The 18,475-nt window shown below is 40.9% G+C and overlaps 2 protein-coding genes across 6 annotated transcripts in view; one reads left to right on the top strand and one right to left on the bottom strand.

Annotated features, from left to right (window-relative positions):
• The window catches only part of SMG7 (SMG7 nonsense mediated mRNA decay factor), a 121,827-nt gene extending 117,165 nt beyond the window's left edge, over positions 1 to 4,662 (top strand). For all 5 annotated transcript variants that reach the window (XM_089683979.1, XM_089683978.1, XM_089683977.1 and 2 more), the window contains one exon: positions 2,995 to 4,662. In XM_089683979.1, the coding sequence (XP_089540105.1) occupies positions 2,995 to 3,108 (114 nt within the window). In that variant the 3' untranslated portion in view covers positions 3,109 to 4,662. The remainder of the gene's footprint in view (positions 1 to 2,994) is intronic.
• Positions 4,663 to 8,576: 3,914 nt separating this feature from the next.
• Positions 8,577 to 18,475, bottom strand: part of NCF2 (neutrophil cytosolic factor 2) — a 45,264-nt gene continuing 35,365 nt past the window's right edge. Inside the window, exons 13-15 of the mRNA XM_089683974.1 lie at positions 17,512 to 17,617; positions 11,669 to 11,825; positions 8,577 to 8,990 (exon numbers count right to left, since the gene is read on the bottom strand). Of these exons, the coding sequence (XP_089540100.1) occupies positions 8,905 to 8,990; positions 11,669 to 11,825; positions 17,512 to 17,617 (349 nt within the window). The 3' untranslated portion in view covers positions 8,577 to 8,904. The remainder of the gene's footprint in view (positions 8,991 to 11,668; positions 11,826 to 17,511; positions 17,618 to 18,475) is intronic.

The raw sequence follows: 18,475 nt of genomic DNA, 5'->3' as shown, positions 1-18,475 counted from the left end.
AGTGCTTGGTAGGTTTATAGGAGAAGCATCCAAGGGTGTGTCCTTTCAGAAAAATTCTTAATTCTTTTGCTTGCCTTTTTGTTTTTTTTTAAATGTCCTTCTGAGAGATTTCCTCTCATATCTGGTCTTGTTGACACAATTGTAAACAAGAATAATCTTCTAAACCAAAAAAGGGGTAAATTTGGAAGGGGGGTTCCCTGAGTAGTGTTGCAATTATATTTCCTCAGGGTTCCTTTGGTATCTCTTCCCTGTTTAAGAAAAAAAAAAAAAAGGCTTAAAATGGTTTCAGCAGAACCCTTTGAAGGACATCATATAATATCCAAGCCAGCTTTTCAAAGTCGCTGAAACTAATAGCCTCTTTTTCCTTGTTTTGACTATTTTCTTTATTGAATTTTCATATTGATACTCTTTTTAGTTTGATGGTAGTCATCGCTGTGTAAAAAGCATAAAAATGCTGAAAGGATAGTTATAGTTTGTTTTATTTGTTTTTATATAATGTAAATGCTGAGAGGTACAGTTGTGTCCAAAATAATAGCAGTCCAACATCACTAACCAGATCAATCCTTGTTTTGGGAATAAATTTATATTTCTACATGGCAAATAATTTACTAGCAGGTGTAGTAGAGTAATATAAAACCAACAGACCCAACAGTCATGACATGCATGCTGCTGATTATGTGTAATTGAATAATTAATTGAAATGGGTGCGTTCAAAATAATAGCAGTGTGGAGTTAAATTAGTAGGTCATTCAGTCTATGAAAAAAACAGGTGTACATGCTGGGTATAGTGCATTTCTCCCTGAAAATCTGAGTAAAATGGGTAATTCCAGACATTGTTCAGAACAGCATAGTTTGATTAAAAAGCTGATTGGAGATAGGAAAACATATAAAGAGGTGCAGAACCTGATAAGCTGCTCAGCTAAAATAATCTCAAATGCTTTAAAATGGCAACCAAAACTAGAAAGACGTAGAAGAAAACGGAAAACTACCATTCGAATGGATCGAAGAATAGCCAGATTGGCAAAGACTCGGCCAATTATCAGCTCCAGGGTGATCAAAGAAGGTCTAAGAAGGTTACCTGTGAGTACTGTAATAATTAGAAGACTCCTATGTGAAGCCCCCGCAAAGTCCCATTGCTTAAAAAATGGCATGTGCTGAAGAGGTTAGTTTGCCAAAGAGTACATTTACTGGCCTGAAGAGAAGTGGCTCAACATTTTGTGAACTGATGAATGCAAGATTGTTCTTTTTGGGTCTAGGGGCCGTAGACAGTTTGTCAGACGACCTCTGAACACTGAATTCAAGCCACAGTACACTGTGAAGACCGTGAAGCATGGTGGCGCAAGCACCATGATATGGGGATGTTGCTCATACTATGGTGTTGGGCCTATTTGTTGCATACCAGGGATCATGGATCAGTTTCAATACATCAAAATACTTGAAGAGGTCATGTTGCCTTAAGCCGAAGAGGAAATGCCCCTGAAAATGGGTGTTTCAACAAGACAACGACCCCAAACACAGCAGTAAGTGAGCAGCATTTTGGTTCCAGACAAACAAGATTAGCGTTATGGAGTGGCCAGCCCAATCCCCGGATCTTAATCCAATCGAAAACTTCTGGGGTGACATCAAAAATGCTGTTTCTTCGGTAAAACTAAGAAATGCAGAAGAATTGTGGAATGTAGTGCCATCGTCCTGGGCTGGAATACCTGTTCACAGGTGCCAGAAGTTGGTGGACTCCATGCAACACAGATGCGAAACAGTTCTCTGAAACAGTGGTTATTCAACTAAATAGTCAGTGATTCACAGGAAAGCTCAATTTTCAAGCATTTTTCAGTTTATACAGAAACAATTGAGTACTGTTCGTGATACTTTTTTTATTTGCACTAACATACAATTTTGAGGACAAGCTTTCGGGGTATGTCCCCTTCTTCAAGGTCCAAGCAGTACTAATATATACTGTATAATATATATATATATATATATATATATATATATATATAAAATATACTGATACACGGCTACAATGACCTTCAGTCTATACAGTAAATGTTTAAGTTTGTAAAGAAGAATACAGTCACTGCTATTTTTTTGATCCTCCTAATATTCCTTTTTCTTCACTTTCTGTAACATAACAAATTTAAAACATTTTTCTTCGTTTTGATTTGGAATAGACTGTGCAGTGTTCCCAATCCATTTGCGTGTATGAAAATAAAAGCTATTATAAGGATTTTGAACATTGCTCACTTTTTAAACACACTGCTATTATTTTTAACATAACTGTAGATTCTAGTCTTTATAAGCTTTTTTTGCCTGTTGCATACTCCGGTTCTGCTTCCTGCTTGGCAGTTTAATATTGTTATTTACTGGTCCTCTGAGTTCTCAGAAAGATGGTGTGACATTGTGATTGTAAGTCTTTAATGTTGTAATACACCTACAATTCACCTAGTAGCCAAAGACCTGGTCGTCCAGTCTGCCTAGACTCTAGATTACATAAGGGAGCTTAGGAGCAGAATTTTTTTTTATTCATGGCAAGAGGTACACGTCACCCAAGATCATGTGATTTAGTGATGCTGCCATGTGCTGTATTAATTCATGTGAAGAGTACATTTTAATGACCGGTCCATCTTAAACTGTAACAACTACTTTGAGGCTTCTTGCACATGGGTGTATTAAATACTCCTGGATCTTTCTGCCAGGAGATAGCATAAAAATGTGAATTTTGGTGTGCAATTACACACTTTCACAGGTGTTTGTTGTTTTAGACATACACAAAGGCATAACCAATGTTGGATGCCTGTAAAAGTCTTTGTTATTACTGTGTGCATGAGGCCTAAGATTATGTTTAATTCCCAAGTATACTACAAAGATTATAGCTTGAGACTGCAAGGTTTTGTTATGGGCACAAGCATTTTTTATTTGTGATTGTAGATTTTGATTGTTTATTTATGCTACTTTATTAGTTTAAAATTATTTGTTTTTTGTTTTTCTACTCCCCAGTCCATCTGGTCAACCACAATGATGCACCCTGGCCCGTCAGCCCTTGAGCAGCTCCTGATGCAGCAAAAGGAAAAGCAGCAGAGAGGGCAGGGATCCTTGAACCCTCCACACTGAGAGAGAAGGGGAGACGAACCCAGCGACTTATGGCATGACGGGTTAGCAGCACAGGACAAGATAATGTCCTGAGCCCTGAGGAGGGCAGCCCTCTCTCCCCCCTCACCGATCTGGGGGGGAGTGCGTGTGGGGGAGCGTCCAGCATATCCCACCAAATCTGAAACCCCCCTGCCCCGCAGGCGACAGTTACCTGACGGACACAGCAGGAAGTTCCCATCCAGAGGAAGTTTGGGACTTCTTGAGTTTGGGGAAAATGGGGTATCGTGCCCCCATCCTTCTCGTTATTTGTGCATGCCTCTCACAGCACCCCCCAAACCTCTGCCTAACACACGGAGAGCAAATATTCCCCAGCAGTGAAGGCAGGCGAGGGAATACAGGAAGAACCCTCCCTTCAGGATCTGAGTTTTTATTTCTTAGTAGCGGGTGCACAAAGAACACCCCCATATCCAATTTTCAGTCGAATGTCAGGAACTCTCTCCATCAGAGAAGGCAGAGGATCTGGTCCCCTCTCATCCACCAGCTTGTGCTGGCTGAGGGAGGTGTGATTGACTGGGTGGCTTTAATTTTTCTTTCCCCTCTGTGGGAAATGGGTGAGGGGTTGAGTGTCTATGCCACAGTTATGGATGCTTGCTTGTCCCCATTGAGTGTCCTTAATCTACTTTTGGTGTCTGTCTTTCCCTGCCTGCTTAATTGTCATGTGTGTTTGTGTGTGTGCGTGTGTGTGTGTGCGCGTGCACGCTCAATGTCCCCTAAAGCTGTTTGTTGCAGGATGGGTGCTGGGATAGTTGGGGAGGTGCTTTTAATGTGGGGCACTTAGGGGCAAGATGAGGCTGGCTGTACAGCCTCAACGTTCTTGCAGCTAGACTGCAGCTGTAGGGTTTTTTTTTTTTTTTTTTTTAATTTCATTTTTTCCCCCTTTCCTTTTTACTCTGCCTCTTGGGGAAGTCCCTTCCATCTAGAGAGAGGTGACAGAAGTATTGGATCAAGTTGCAATGCTGGGTAGAGGAGCTAAAGCTCATAGCACAAAATATGAACATGAACTGTTCTGTCCTCTTCATTACTTAGCATCTTGAAGAGCATTGCACACTAGCAGTGGGAGAACTAGGAGGTTTATGAGTGAGCAAGATATACAAGTGATAGGGTAGAAACATGACGTGAAAGAGCAAGAGTTTCCTCAAGTGTCAATCTAGAAGGAAGTAGGAATGGTTCTTCTAAGCAGAATTGTCATAGAGATCCCCCTATAAGTGTGAGTGCGTATTGTTGTATGCCACGGGTAACTTCTGGTGCCCTCAGCACTACATACATGGAACATACATGTTACACACTGTTCGGGGCCGGACGTCTTGTCCACAGTTTGATTCTCCTGGAAGTAGCCAGGTCTCTCTGACTGGTAAGAGAAATAGCAGGTGGTAAGGTACCCTTCAGGCGATCCTTCCTGTAGCAGGGTCTAGCGAGTGTGGAGACTTCTATTCACTCCCACCTTTCCCTCGTGTTCTTGTGTGAGCACCGTCTGCTCGGATCTGCTTTACCATTAATAAACTCAACTTCTCTACAGCTACTGGTATGACTTGTGTTTTTACTTCCTGACAAGGTTTTGTTTCATTCAAGGCATACGTATATTCTGATGGTAACTTAAAGTGATAGTAAAGGCAATTAAAAAAAAAAAAAAAAAAAAGTTATACTTGCCTACTCTGTGCAGTGGTTTTGCACAGCGCAGCCCCGATTCTCGTCTTCTCGGGTCCTCTGCTGGTGCTCCTGGCCCCTCCTCCCTGCCGAGTGACCCCAGATCAAGCAGCTTGCTATTGGGCCAACCAAGCAGGCTCACTCCCAAGCCGTTGTTCTCCATGTCAATTCACATGCATAGCTGTGGCTTGGCCCCGCTCCCTCTCTCTCCTCACTAGGTCACTGGCTGCGATTGACAGCAGTGGGAGCCAATAAGGAGGGAGAGCCCCCGGGGAACCGAGGCTCATATGCACATTGCTGGATCACGACGAAGCTCAGTTAAGTATTAAGGGGGGCTGCTGCACACTGAAGGTTTTTTACCTTTATACATAGCATGCATGAAGGTAAAAAACATTGAGCCTTTATTATTATTTATTATTATTATTGTACAGCCTTTACAACCACTTTAAAGATCAAAGAGTAAATGTAAGAAATGAGATTCTTCCATTCCTAAAGAAAATGTTGATCCAATCTCTCTTCTTTGCTGCTCATGTGACTGAAAGCATAGACATTTGGTCTTGTAATCCCTGTAAAAAAAAGTATATTTTGCCAGTCTGTAATCTGATTTTTCCCTTCAGGAGAGATTGCTTGACCAAAATATTATCGTTTTGGTATAGGTCTGTTATAAAGGGGCTGATTGATTTGGATTAGTAACTTCGTATACATTATATCACGTTGGTTTAAACATAATATATTGGAGCATCTTCTGAAATTGACAGGTTTGTTGTGATAAAACACCATTTAAAAGAGATAATGCGACAGGAAAGACCTCCTACCCATCTGCAGTTTTGTCTGCCTAATGCAGGGATACTGGTTTTGTAGAAGTAGACTTCTAAAATTTCTGTTTTAAAATAGCACTGCTGTTTAAAATGTAAGGTCCTAGACACATGGGATTTTACCAAAGCTGCAGAGTGCAAAATCAGGCTCACTTCTGCAAAGAAACCAGTCCGCTTCCAGGTTTCATTGCCAAACCTTAACTGAACAAGCTGAGGTTAGAAGCTGATTGGTTTCTATGCAGAAGCGTGTCTGATTTTGCACTCTCTAGCATTAGTAAATAAACCCCATGGTGTCTCGTTACCTTTCCTCCTGTTTATGTTGAAAGGGAGGGAGAAGAGGGTCACAAGCACAGCCTGTGAAACGTTAGTATTTTAAAACAAAAAGGTGAACTAAAGTATCCCCTGCAAAGAAAATGCTCACCTCTTGCACTGATCTCCACCTTAATTAAGAGAAATTGATGCCTGGAGAATCTTCAAAATCCATCGTTTATATGTGATATTGGTTGATAATTTAGCTCAACAGCAAATACCATGTCTAAAATAACCACTTTTGTATGAGGTAACAACTGAAAGCTATAGCAATGTGAAATGTGCTGCAGTTCTTTGCCTCAGGTTCGGCAAATCCTGAGACCAGATGTGCAATGCAGCCCCCTCAAAAATACAGCAAGTACTTACATTTTGGGGGCATATTTGTGACTGTAAATCAAAGAACATGCACTCTAGCTCCTCAGACTTGTAGTCGAAGCAACTGCTTAGTTCATCTTTCAGAAAAAAATGTAAAGATGAATGAGCGCCCTCAATCCACTTTCCTCCGCTGTTTACTTAACTTGATAGGTGAACTGTTAGTGCTGATTCACACATGTGTGGTGCGGATTGAAGCTCAGGTTTCACAGCTTATTGATAAAGTAGTTGTTCAGCAGTTCAGGTCAGGTTTACATTAGTTTCAACACAGGTATAGATCAGGTTCAGGTCAGGATTTTATCCTGTTCACAACTGATGACATGCAGTTTAGAAACGGTTCCCATAGAAGTCAATAGCCTGTAATCTGCATCTGAACCGGACTGCACTGCTCAGAAATCATACAGGGCTCTTTTTCAATCTGCACTATCAGTGCACTGGACATATGTGAACAGGCACAATAGGAAACTATGTTCTTTCTATTCACAGTTTAAAATGCATCCAACCTGCATATACAGTTGCATCCCAATAAATTAGAATTATCATCAAAAAGTTAATTTATTTCAGTGATGCAATTCAAAAAATTAAACTCGTATAATATATAGGTTCATTACACACTCAGTGAAATATTTCAAGCATTTATTTCTTTTATTTTGATTATGGCTTACAGCCAGTGAAAACCCAAAATTCAGTATATCAGAAAAGTAGAATATTTCATAAGACCAATAAAAAAAGGATTTTTAATACCAAAATGTTGGCTTACTGAAAAGTATGTCCATGTACAGTATAGTGTGCACTCAATATTTGGTTGGGGCTCCTTTTGCATGAATTACTGCATCAATGTGGCGTGGCATGGAGGCGATCAGCTTGTAGTACTGCTAAGGTGTTATGGAAGCCCAGGTTGCTCTGATAGCAGCCTTCAGCTCATCTGAATTGTTGGGTCTGGTGTCTCTCATCTTCCTCTCGAAAATACACCACAGATTCTCTATGTGGTTTAGGTCAGGCGGGTTTGCTGGCCAGTCAAGCACAGTGATACCATGATCATTTAAACCAGGTATTGGTACTTTTGGTAGTGTGGGCAGGTGCCAAGTCCTGCTGGAAAATGAAATCAGCATCTTCATTAAGCTGATCAGCAGAGGGAAGCATGACTTGCACTAGAATTTCCTGACTTTGGATTTGATAAAACACAGTGGACCAACACCAGCAGATGACATGGCTCCCCAAATCTTCATGGACTGTGGAAACTTCACACTGGACCCCAAGTAACTTGAATTCTGTGCCTCTCCACTGTTCCTCAAGACTCTGGGACCTTGATTTTCAAATGAAATGCAAAATTTACTCTCACCTAAAAAGAGGACTTTGGACCACTGAGCAACAGTACAGTCCTTTTTCTCCTTAGCCCAGGTAAGACACTTAGGATGTTGTCTGTGGTTCAGGAGTGGCTTGACACAAAGAATGCGACAGTTGTAGCCCATGTCCTGGATACTTCTGTGTGTGGCGGCTCTTGAAGCACTGACACCAGCCGTAGTCCACTCCTTGTGAATCTCCCCCAAATTCTTGAATGGCCTTTGCTTCACAATCCTCTCAAGGCTGTAGTTATCCCTGTTGCTTGTGCACCTTTTTCTACCACACTTTTACCTTCCACTCAACTCATTATTATGCTCACATACAGCACTCTGTGAACAGCCAGCTTCTTTAGCAATTACTTTTTGTAACTTACCCTTTTTGTGGAGGGTGTCAATGACTTCTGGACAACTGTCAAGTCAGCAGTCTTCCCCATGATTGTGTAACCTACTGAACCAGACTGAGAGACCATTTAAAGGCTCAGGAAACCTTTACAGTTGTTTTGAGTTAATTAGCTGATTACAGTGTGACACCATGAGTCTACAATATTGAACATTTTCACAATATTCTAATTTTCTGAGATACTGAAATTTGGGGTTTCACTAGCTGTAAGCCATAATCATCAAAATTAAAACAAAAATGCGTGAAATATATCACTCTGTGTGTAATGAATCTGTATAATGAGTTTTACTTTTTGAATTGAATTATTGAAATAAATTAACTTTTTGATGATATTTTGAGATGCACCTGCATTTGAACCTGCACTCTGTGGCCGTGTAGCGGTCTGAGAATTTGAAATCCCCCGCTCTTCTCCCTTTTCTTTTAGTTGGGCTTTTGGGACGAATCAGCGTGTTTCTCTGTGCTAGCACTCCTCACCCATGGAGGTAAGTATTGGAAGGTGTAGGGTGTGAGTTCACCTTTCTTTTCTGAAAAGGAGAACACTTTAAATTCCACATAATTACATTTATTTATGACTGCAGCGTTTGAATACAAGAATACACGCAACACTTTCTTTATGTTTAAAGTATTTAAAGTAGTTGTTCGAATCTACAAAAGGTTGGAAGAATATGGAAAATTGTAATAAGTGTTTACAATATGTGAACTTTAAATGACTATAATTGCACTAACTATGCCTGTGTTTGAAGAACAAATGGATGTCATCCTACATATGCGAATTCTGTCCAGACCTTCAAGAGGAAGCAATATTATGCTGAATATGGAAACTTTGCATAGTTGAAATACAGCCGTTGCAGTGTGCACCAGCAGCTGCAGGAATTCACATACTGGACTTTGTGTCTACAAAGGCTGATGGGAAAATTCCAAACTTATCGTGACATTCTCCTTCCCACCACTCCTCAGACACTGCAAGAGAAAAAATAAATTTGCCAATGTAATCTTATATTTATTTTAGTACTGTAAAATTAGCTGTAAATGGTGAGCTTTACTAGTCACTAAAACAATGCAATAACAAAAGTGCGTGCGGAGTGTAGTAACCCATGGTAACTAGTCAGTTTCTTTGCTGCAGTTAGCATGATGAAAAACTATTGCTATAGCTTACTGTGATTTGGTTGTTTGTTTTAGTATATACCCCTCTTTATATCAGCTGCTCTGGGATTGGCTTCAAATGCTAGATGCAGAAAGCCAAAGATCCTGAAGAATAAATGAGCTTCCCTTTGTATCTGCAACAAAAGCTTTCATAGGCCCCCCCTGCCATAGTGTTTTTAGTGTCCCCTTTTTTTTTTGCTTGGTCAGCCTAGAGATGTCACAGCCTAAACTTCTGGTCAAATGGCTCACTGCTGTACCATACACCAAGCTGCAGATAGGAGCTGCCCCATTCTCTAGCATCACCCTGTTACCTGTGCCAGGCTATGTGAGCCTGTCTGTACAAGATTGAGATGACTCTGGACTGGCAGCAGTGCATAAAGATGGCATTCATAAACACTGTGGTAACAGGGTTGGCAGGAGGGTGTTTTTAAGGGGTTTTTTTTTTTTGTCGAGTACAGCCTCGAAATGCCAATGGTGGAGTGGAGGCCTGATGCTTTCAAAATAAGTTTAAAGGGTATGTAAACCCAACATTTCATATTCCTGATATGTGCCTGGTGTACCATGTACCTGTATGAAAAAGTATGCTTTTCTCTTTGTATTGCTTAATGTGGTTGGTTTTTAATAGTAAAGCAGAGGGACTGGCCAGTACACCAGGGATTTCACACAAAGCAGGAGAACACTGGGAATTCAGCCTGTTCTCCTCCAATGGTCAGACTTGTCCTGACACACAACTTTCAGTTTCAATGGGAAGATCAGTGTACTGCTGTTTCTCCTCCCCAGCTCTTATGCATTTGAGAACAGAAGGGATGTGATCGCTTATAGAAAAAAAAAAAAAAGGGGGGGGTGTTTATAATGTTTTTCTATATCTAAACACAAATGTTTTGCCTTTCATTTCTATTTTAAACTGAATGGGTTGTTTTACAAGGTGAGGGTTTACATATACTTTAAGAGCCCATTCACGCCTATGCATTTTAACATGTGCTTAATGCATCTGCATTGGTTTAAGTGGTGCTAGTTTACATCTAGGCAGTGCACAGTTTGTAAAAGTCAAAGGAAAATTTAATGTGAAGGCTAAAAACTGCCCCCTGGCTGCTAGATGTTAAGATGGTCTCTCTCTCGGCAATTGATGAGGAGGGGTCTCTAGTGTCAGATGAGGCAGGTATGCACCTGGGGAGGTGGAGAGGGTTATTTATAGGGATGGAGGCTGGAATATTTTTATCAATTTTTCATGAAAGGATAAATTGACCTTTTTTTAAAAAAAAAAATATTAATGCACAGATTTTGTTGCAGGAAAAAATTGTGAATTTATTTATTTTATTTTTTTTCACAGGAGCCTGCAGAGCATTGCACCTTTTGATCAGTGGATTGTGGGTGCAATGTCAGGCTCCTGCAGACACTGCCTTCCTGTCCTTCAACTCCTTCCAGGCTGTCAGTTTAAGAGCTGTAGGAACTGTCAATGAACTACAAGGGCGCTCATCAACACCCTTGCAGTCCATTGAGAAGGACAGTGCTCAGCATAAATGAGTACACCCCTTTTGAAAAGTAAGTTTTTAATTAATATATCAATGAACACAAGAACAATTTCCAAAATTTTGACAAAACTTAGTTTTATAGAAAATTTGTTTAGCTAATTACATGAAAGTAAGGTTAGTAATATAGCTTAGATTACAAAATCTTCAGTTTTACTCAAATTAGTTGATGCAAATCATGGAGGTCATACAAAATACTAGATGTAGTAGTTTTTGTTGTGGGGTGTATTCATTTTTGTAAGGACAGCACCAAGTCTTCTAGGTATGGAATGAATGTGTGGCATCGGCTGCAGGGAAGAGAGACCCACCTACCTGCTGTCCCAGGAAAAGTGGTTAGGAGGAGAAGGGGGACAGGAGCTGGAACAGTTTACACCCTAAACACAGGTGTAGCATGTTTCAAGAGAAGAACATAGCCTTTAACTTGTCTTTTTAATGGTTTGTTTTTTGACTAGTGATTGGCATTATTTTGAAAACCATTTATCATTTTCCTGCCACTTCAAATTATGTGCCACTTTGTGTTGATCTATCACATAAACTCCCAATAAATACATTTCTGTTTTTGGTTGTAACATGACAAAATGTCAAACATTTCAAGGGCTATGAATACTTTTTCAAGGCACTTGTAAGTGTGAATCCAGCCACAGTCTTTTAGTGATGGAAGAACACCGTATCGCTACATTTTCATCTACCTTCTTCCCTTACACCAGTTTTCACAAATACATTTTAGGTATGCTTTCTCTGAAATATCTTTAAATGTGACAAAATTCATATTGTACTTGGCACCAGCCTGTATTTGTGCTAACAAACTAAAAAAAAAAAGGCATCCAGCTTAGGAACTAGGTTATCCGTTGTTGTTTTATTTTACCTCATACCCCATCCAATTACTAAACAAATGTGGAAATCCTCAATAAGGTTCAAGTTATCGGCTGTCTATGGAATTTATTGACCCTTGTAGATATTACTCACCTTTATTCAAGACATTTATTATATCTCCTTTTTTAAATGGTAGATCTTCTGGTTGGGAGGCCTCATAATCGAAGAGGGCTGTTACCACCTTCCCTGCTTTCTCTTGCGACTGAACAGGATTTTCTGCATTCTCCATTCTTACCAGAGGTTCTTCTACCTAGGTGTCAAAACATGATCATTTCTGCCACAGAAACCTGTCAGGAAGATGCACTCTCAAACATATCTCTAATTTTTACTCCCATACTTATGTCCCAATTATCTTTGCATTTCAATATGTAGTAGAAATGGCCAAAAAAAACAAATCCACAACACCGTTTTATGGCTGTATTTGGAACTTTGCATATTAAGTAACAGTTCACTTAATTGTCATTTAAAAAAAATAAATAAATAAAAGTGCCAGTATATGTAATGTTTCTATGTTAAAAGATTTTTTTCTTGGGGGCAGAACAGAGAAAATAATGAAACTCCCATGCTTTATTTTAGTTCCAGGCTAGAGCTATGCTAGCAGTTTTATTATTTTGCTATGCCAGCTAATGTAACACCAGCAGAATTTTGTTTGAAATGGATTTTTGGAATAACCATTCGATTTGCTAATGGTTACAAGGATCAAATTGACAATCATTTTTGAGCGTAGTAACAAGATCTTTTGAAGGAGTATTCAAAAAATTTATTTTCAAAATTCAATGAAGGTGAGTTGTGTTCGGAAAAAATCATATATTTTGTGAAACCTGTTTATTATGGTTGGGGTTCCATGCAAACAGCAGGTCTGGATGAAATCAGTTGACTTCATGATCGCAAAAAAGAATGTTCTGACAAATTTTCTACAGGCATTCAAATGAAAATCTTACAATACATGGTCAGCTTAAGATGTAACTATTTACGGGTAGCCACCTGAATTGGCCAAAACTACACAGGAGATATTTAGTGGCTCAATCCTGCTACTAAATTTGATAGTGAGTTAAAGTGGAATTCCAAGCTAGAACCAACAAAGCCGAAAGCTGCTCTTATTCCCCTTCTAACATTATATACCAACTACCTTGTAGAAGGAAGATGCATATATTTACCTGTCCTCAGGGTGCTCCAGTCACTTGATTGTCTCCCAGTGGCCGGCTCCAGGATAGACAGCCAACAACAGATTTACCATAGTAAATATAAGGGAAATGTCATCGCCCAGGCAGTTCATCCATTGTTGGTGTTCTCTCAGCTATAGCTGGCTGCTGGGGAGATCAAGGGACCAGACTGGGGCACCCTGAGCCAAAATTGGGCTCACACCCCCCACCCCCAGATGAGAGAAAAAAAAGGGAGAAAAAAGACAGAAGGGGAGAGGGATGTTGTACGATTTGTTACCCTCACCTGGCAGTCACAGAGAAGGATGAGCTGCCAGGATCCACTCCTGCAGCCACAGCCTCTTCTTAAACTCCTGTCATAGGACCTGTGCTGTGCCAGGATGTCTGCTGTCCGACTCCTTGGTGATCTCGCTGCAAGTGTGTATGTGAGTTCTCCCTGCTGGGTCAGCTGTCTATCAGATGATCGCCCCTCGCCTGGCTACCTGCCCTGTCTCCCTCCAGACTGGACTTGGGCACCTGCTTTATGCGTCCTTTCTTCGGGGGGGATTAAAAATGCTGCCCTAGGCAAACGTCTTGATTGCCTCGCAGTAAATAAGCTCGGACCCTGAGAATAGATAAGTATTGCATCTTCCATCTACAGAGTAGTTAGAAAAGCTGTCAGAATGGGGATGAGAGCAGTTTTAAGCTTAGATAGTCCTAACTTGGAATTCTACTATAAATGCTAGGTGTAGCAGATGACTGCTAAACAATGACTCCCTTTGGAGCAGGCTACACAGGTAGCATATACAACCCCTGGTAAAAAGTATGGAATCACTACTCTTGGAAAATGTTCATTCAATTATTTAATTGCATAGAAAAAAAACAATTCGACATACCTCAAAACTATTTTCATTTAATATTCCAACCTCTGGCTTTAAGAAACACTTAAAATAAAGAAAACTTGTAGTCAATTGCAACTCTTTATGCAGATCAAGCAGAGGAAAAAAATATGGAATCGCTCAATTCTGAGGAAAATATGGAATCACCATTATGGAATGTACTTTGCAGTTCTAAAACAAAAATCTGCATCAGATTGCATCTGCTAATTGTTCTGCAGTTAAAACTAAAAATGGAATGACAGATACTTACAGCAAGTTTCCTTTCTTGCTAGCTCCATGTCAGCACAGCTGGGTAAGGAACCTGCCCAATGCTTCAAGGATCTAACTCATACATTTGAGCTAACCTGCAGCCTCAGCGTTCTGTAACTAGTCCTACCAAGCTGGGTGGGAATTGTGCTGACATGGAGCTCATCAGGAAAGGAAAATTACGGTAAGTATCTGTCATTCCGTTTTCTGACAGCTCCATGTCAGCCCAGCTGGGAACTAACTAGCCACACAGGGGAGGGATAATGCTACACACTCCTGAATTCTGGCTGAAGCCAGGATGCCTCAGTCAACTGTCATTAAGACTGCTTCTATACAGTAATGAGCCATGAATATATGTATATTGATGCCCACGTTCCTGTCTTGTAGATAGTGTCTGGGAACACTCAACCTACTGCCACTCACAAGGTTGAGGCCCTTTTGAGTAGACAGTGAGGCGGTCCCCCCTTGCACAGCCAACCCTTTCAAATTGTAGGCCAAAGTAATGAGCTTCACCAACGAAGAGGCAATAATTTTATTGGAAGCCGTGAAATCATTACATACTCCACCTGGAATGACAAACAAGTGCTCAGACTTCCTGAGGCCAGATGTTGCTGTGATGTAACATTTTAAAACTTGGCCCACATTTGATGGGTTAACTTCTTGGTACTCCCCAAGAGGGACATATGAAGGACAACTTTTTGTGTGATATGGACTCTGAAAGCCACTTAGACACCATCTTGAGCATCTGCCTAAGTAACACCCAGTCTGAATGATGAATGTAAGAAAGGGTTATTTAAACCCCCAGGCAATCTCTTAGGTAGGTTTCAACCAAGTTACAGCTTGAAGAACAGTATAATTGAGTGTTGGATGCCCACTGCATGCTGGTGAAGGCAGAGATAGCTGAAATGTGGGCCTATAGCGTACATATGCATAAACCTAAATCAAGCCCTGCCTGCAGAAATGTCAGAATGTGACAGACTTGTGAAGAGCCCAGTGTAAAACCTTGATCAGCAGCAATCCTGTGAATTTGTCATATTCTACTATAGGCATGGTTAGTGTGGTTCTTTGATTTCATAATAGTATCCACAACCTTTACATAGTACCCGAGAACTACTAGCCTCTGCCTCAAAAACCAAGCCATGAGCTGGAGCCTGTCAGGTGTTGGACGAATGGGACTTTGGGGAAGATTCGATCTTACCAGCAGAGGTAGTGGATCCTTGACACACATTAGGAGGGGCAAAGGATACCAAGGCCCATTCGACCGATCTGGGATCACCTCCAGAACTATCACCTTCCCCTACCACAGCCTCAGCAGGAAGCTGCAAATCAGAGGGAGAGGCAGAAAGTTATAAGCTGTCCTGGAGAATCCACTCTGCAATCAACACCTCCACCCCAATTGCTTGTGGATGGTGGACCATGGAATAGAACTTCAGCAACTTATTGTTGACTGGGGATGTGCACAGGTCTACCTCTGGTAGAAATTAGCAAGCCCGTTGGTTCTCGAAAGACTTGCGGCCGTCTGGACCATTCATTATCGCTAGGTTGTTCCTGGACAAATAGTTTGCCTAAAGATTCTTCTGACAGGGCACATAGGCCACAGATAGCTGCAAGACATTGACTTGGGCCTACTATAGAATCTGAGAAACCACCTTCAGGAGGGAGAAACTGAGTGCCCCTTGTTTCTGGATGTAGGCCACAGTCTTTGTGCTGTCTAACTTCACCAGGACAGGTCCACCCTGAATGAGGTGACTGAAGGCTAAGAGCCTGAAATTCCATTCTTAACTCCAGGATGTTGGACACCATCTTGGACCCTTGAAAAAGACCACTGGTCCTCAACCCATTGCTCCTGAATTAGGGCTCTCCAACTACTGTGCTGGTGTCTGACTGCACCCCCAGCCACTAGGTTGTCAGATGGGAATGACATCGCAGAAGATTCTAGTTCTCCAACCACAAATTTAGGCTCCCTTTCATACAGGGCTAATCCATATCTTCTGACCTAGGCCCTCTGACTGCTACCAGTCCAGAAACCCAACTTGAAATTGGGTGAGAGTTCAACTGAGACTACCTGACCTGCTGGAAGGAGGCAATTTATGTAGCCCAATCTGAGGTGTGAAGGATGAAAGATCTCCCAAGTATGGCCTGAGATGCTTGCCTTGAAAGACCATGAGGCCCTTACCCAGTTGTGCTGACATGGATTTGTCAGAAAAGAGTGCTTGCACACCTTGGTGAGCTGTTGCACCAAGCTGATTGATATGAATCATGGCTCCAACATGAGAGATGTCTGTTGAAATCAAGAAGAGGATTATAAAACTTCTTCAAAAAGGTAAATCATCACGAAATGTTGCAAAAGATGTTGGTTGTTCCCAGTCAGCTGTGTTAAAAATCTGGACCAAATACAAAGACATCAAAGCGTCAAGATAGAAAGCTTAAAGCAATATGCCTTGAAAACAGAAAATGCACAACAAAACAAATGAGGAGAAAATGGGCAGAAACTGGAGTTAATGTCTGTGACCGAACTGTAAGACCTCGCCTAAAGGAAATGGAATTTACATACAGAAAAGGCAAACAAAAACCTTCAATAACACGTAAACAGAAAAAACAAAAGTTACAGTGGGCTAAAGAAAAGCAATCATGGACTGTGGATGACTGAACGAAAATGATATTCAGTGATGAATCACGAATCTGCATTGGGCAGGGTGATTATGCTGGAACTTTGGTGCCTTTCTAATGAAATGTATAAAGATGACTGCCTGAAGAAAACATGCAAATTTCCACAATCGAAGATGTAGGGTTGCATGTCAGGTAATGGTACGGGGGAGATGACAGTCATTAAGTTGTCAATAAATGCACAAGTTTATATTGAGATTTCGGACACCTTTCTTATTCCATCAATTGAAAGGATGTTTGGTGACGATGACATTTTTCAGGATGATAATGAATCTTGCCATAGGGCATAAGCCATGAAAACTATCCTTCAAGAAAGACATGTAATGTCAATAGCATGGCCTGCAAATAGTCCGGACCTCAATCCAATTAAAAATCTATTGTGGAAATAAAATGGTCCACGACAAGGCTCCAACCTGCAAAGCTGATCTGGCAACTGCAATAGGATTAAGTTGGATCCATATTGATGAAGAATACTGTTTGTCGATAGTTAAATCTATGCCTCAGAGAATTCAAGCTGTTATCAAAGCCAGAGGTGGTGCAACAAAGTACTAGTGGTGTACTGTAGGGTTTTTGTTTTTATTTCATGATTCCATAATATTTTCCTCAGAATTGAGTGGTTCCATATTTTTTTCCTCTGCATGATCTGCAAAAACAGTTGCAACCGACTACAGTTTTCCTTCTTTCTCTTTTTTTTTTTCCCTTAAGTGTTCCTTAAAGCCAGAAGGATGGAATGTTAAATTGAAATAGTTTTGAGGCATGTCTGTGATTGTTTGTTTTTTTTTTTTTTGTTTTTTTTTATACACAATTAATTGAATGAACATTTTCCAAGAGTGGAGATTCCATACTTTTTGCCAGGGGTTGTAGTAGTGATCATTCTCACTTCATTACACAATGCTCCATTCCTGTGAAAATGATTGGTACAGGATACTCCTGCATGTTACCCATGTACCCTATCCCACAATAGGACACACACAGTCATTCTTACATATACATCCGTGCACTTGAGTTTTAGGCAATTGTCTGTGCTTAGCTCCCATGCTCTTTCCACATTATCTGTAGTTAGTGGTACGTCTGTTTCTCCATCTCTGAAACTAAACAGATGACAGTTTGGTTTACTAATCCTTTGCAGAACAAGTTATACATGAGTGGATTTGGTGTAGAAAGTCGGCCATTAACCGCTTTCCCGCCCCCCTATAGCACATATACCGCTACAGGGCGGCAGGGATGCACAAAATCACGTGTATACAGGTGAAACTCGAAAAATTAGAATATCGTGCAAAAGTTCATTTATTTCAGTAATGCAACATAAAAGGTGAAACTAATATATGAGATAGACTCATTACATGCAAAGCAAGATAGTTCAAGCTGTGATTTGTCATAATTGTGATGATTATGGCTTACAGCTCATGAAAAACCCAAATCCGCAATCTCAGAAAATTAGAATATTACATGCAATCAATAAAACAAGTACTGTACATAGAACAATATCGGACCTCTGAAAAGTATAAGCATGCATATGTACTCAGTACCTGGTTTTGGCCCCTTTTGCAGCAATTACTGCCTCAATGCGGCGCGGCATGGAAGCTATCAGCCTGTGGCACTGCTGAGGTGTTATGGAAGACCAGGATGCTTCAATAACGGCCTTCAGCTCTTCTGCATCATTCGGTCTCATGTCTCTCATCTTTCTCTTGGCAATGCCCCATAGATTCTCTATGGGGTTCAGGTCAGGCGAGTTTGCTGGCCAATCAAGCACAGTAATTCCACGGTCATTGAACCAGGTTTTGGTGCTTTTGGCAGTGTGGACAGGTGCCAAGTCCTGCTGGAAAATGAAGTCAGCATCCCCATAAAGCTAGTCTGTTGAAGGAAGCATGAAGTTCTCCAAAATCTCCTGGTAGACGGCTGCATTGACCCTGGACTTAATGAGGCACAGTGGACCAACACCAGCAGAT

This window comes from Staurois parvus, unplaced genomic scaffold (assembly GCF_062004578.1).
Source record: "Staurois parvus isolate SC_StPar_1 unplaced genomic scaffold, SC_StPar_1.0 ptg000332l, whole genome shotgun sequence".
Classification (NCBI taxonomy): domain Eukaryota; kingdom Metazoa; phylum Chordata; class Amphibia; order Anura; family Ranidae; genus Staurois; species Staurois parvus.
The sequence above is the reverse complement of the archived record's forward strand: the minus strand, read 5'-3'. Positions and strand labels throughout refer to the sequence as shown.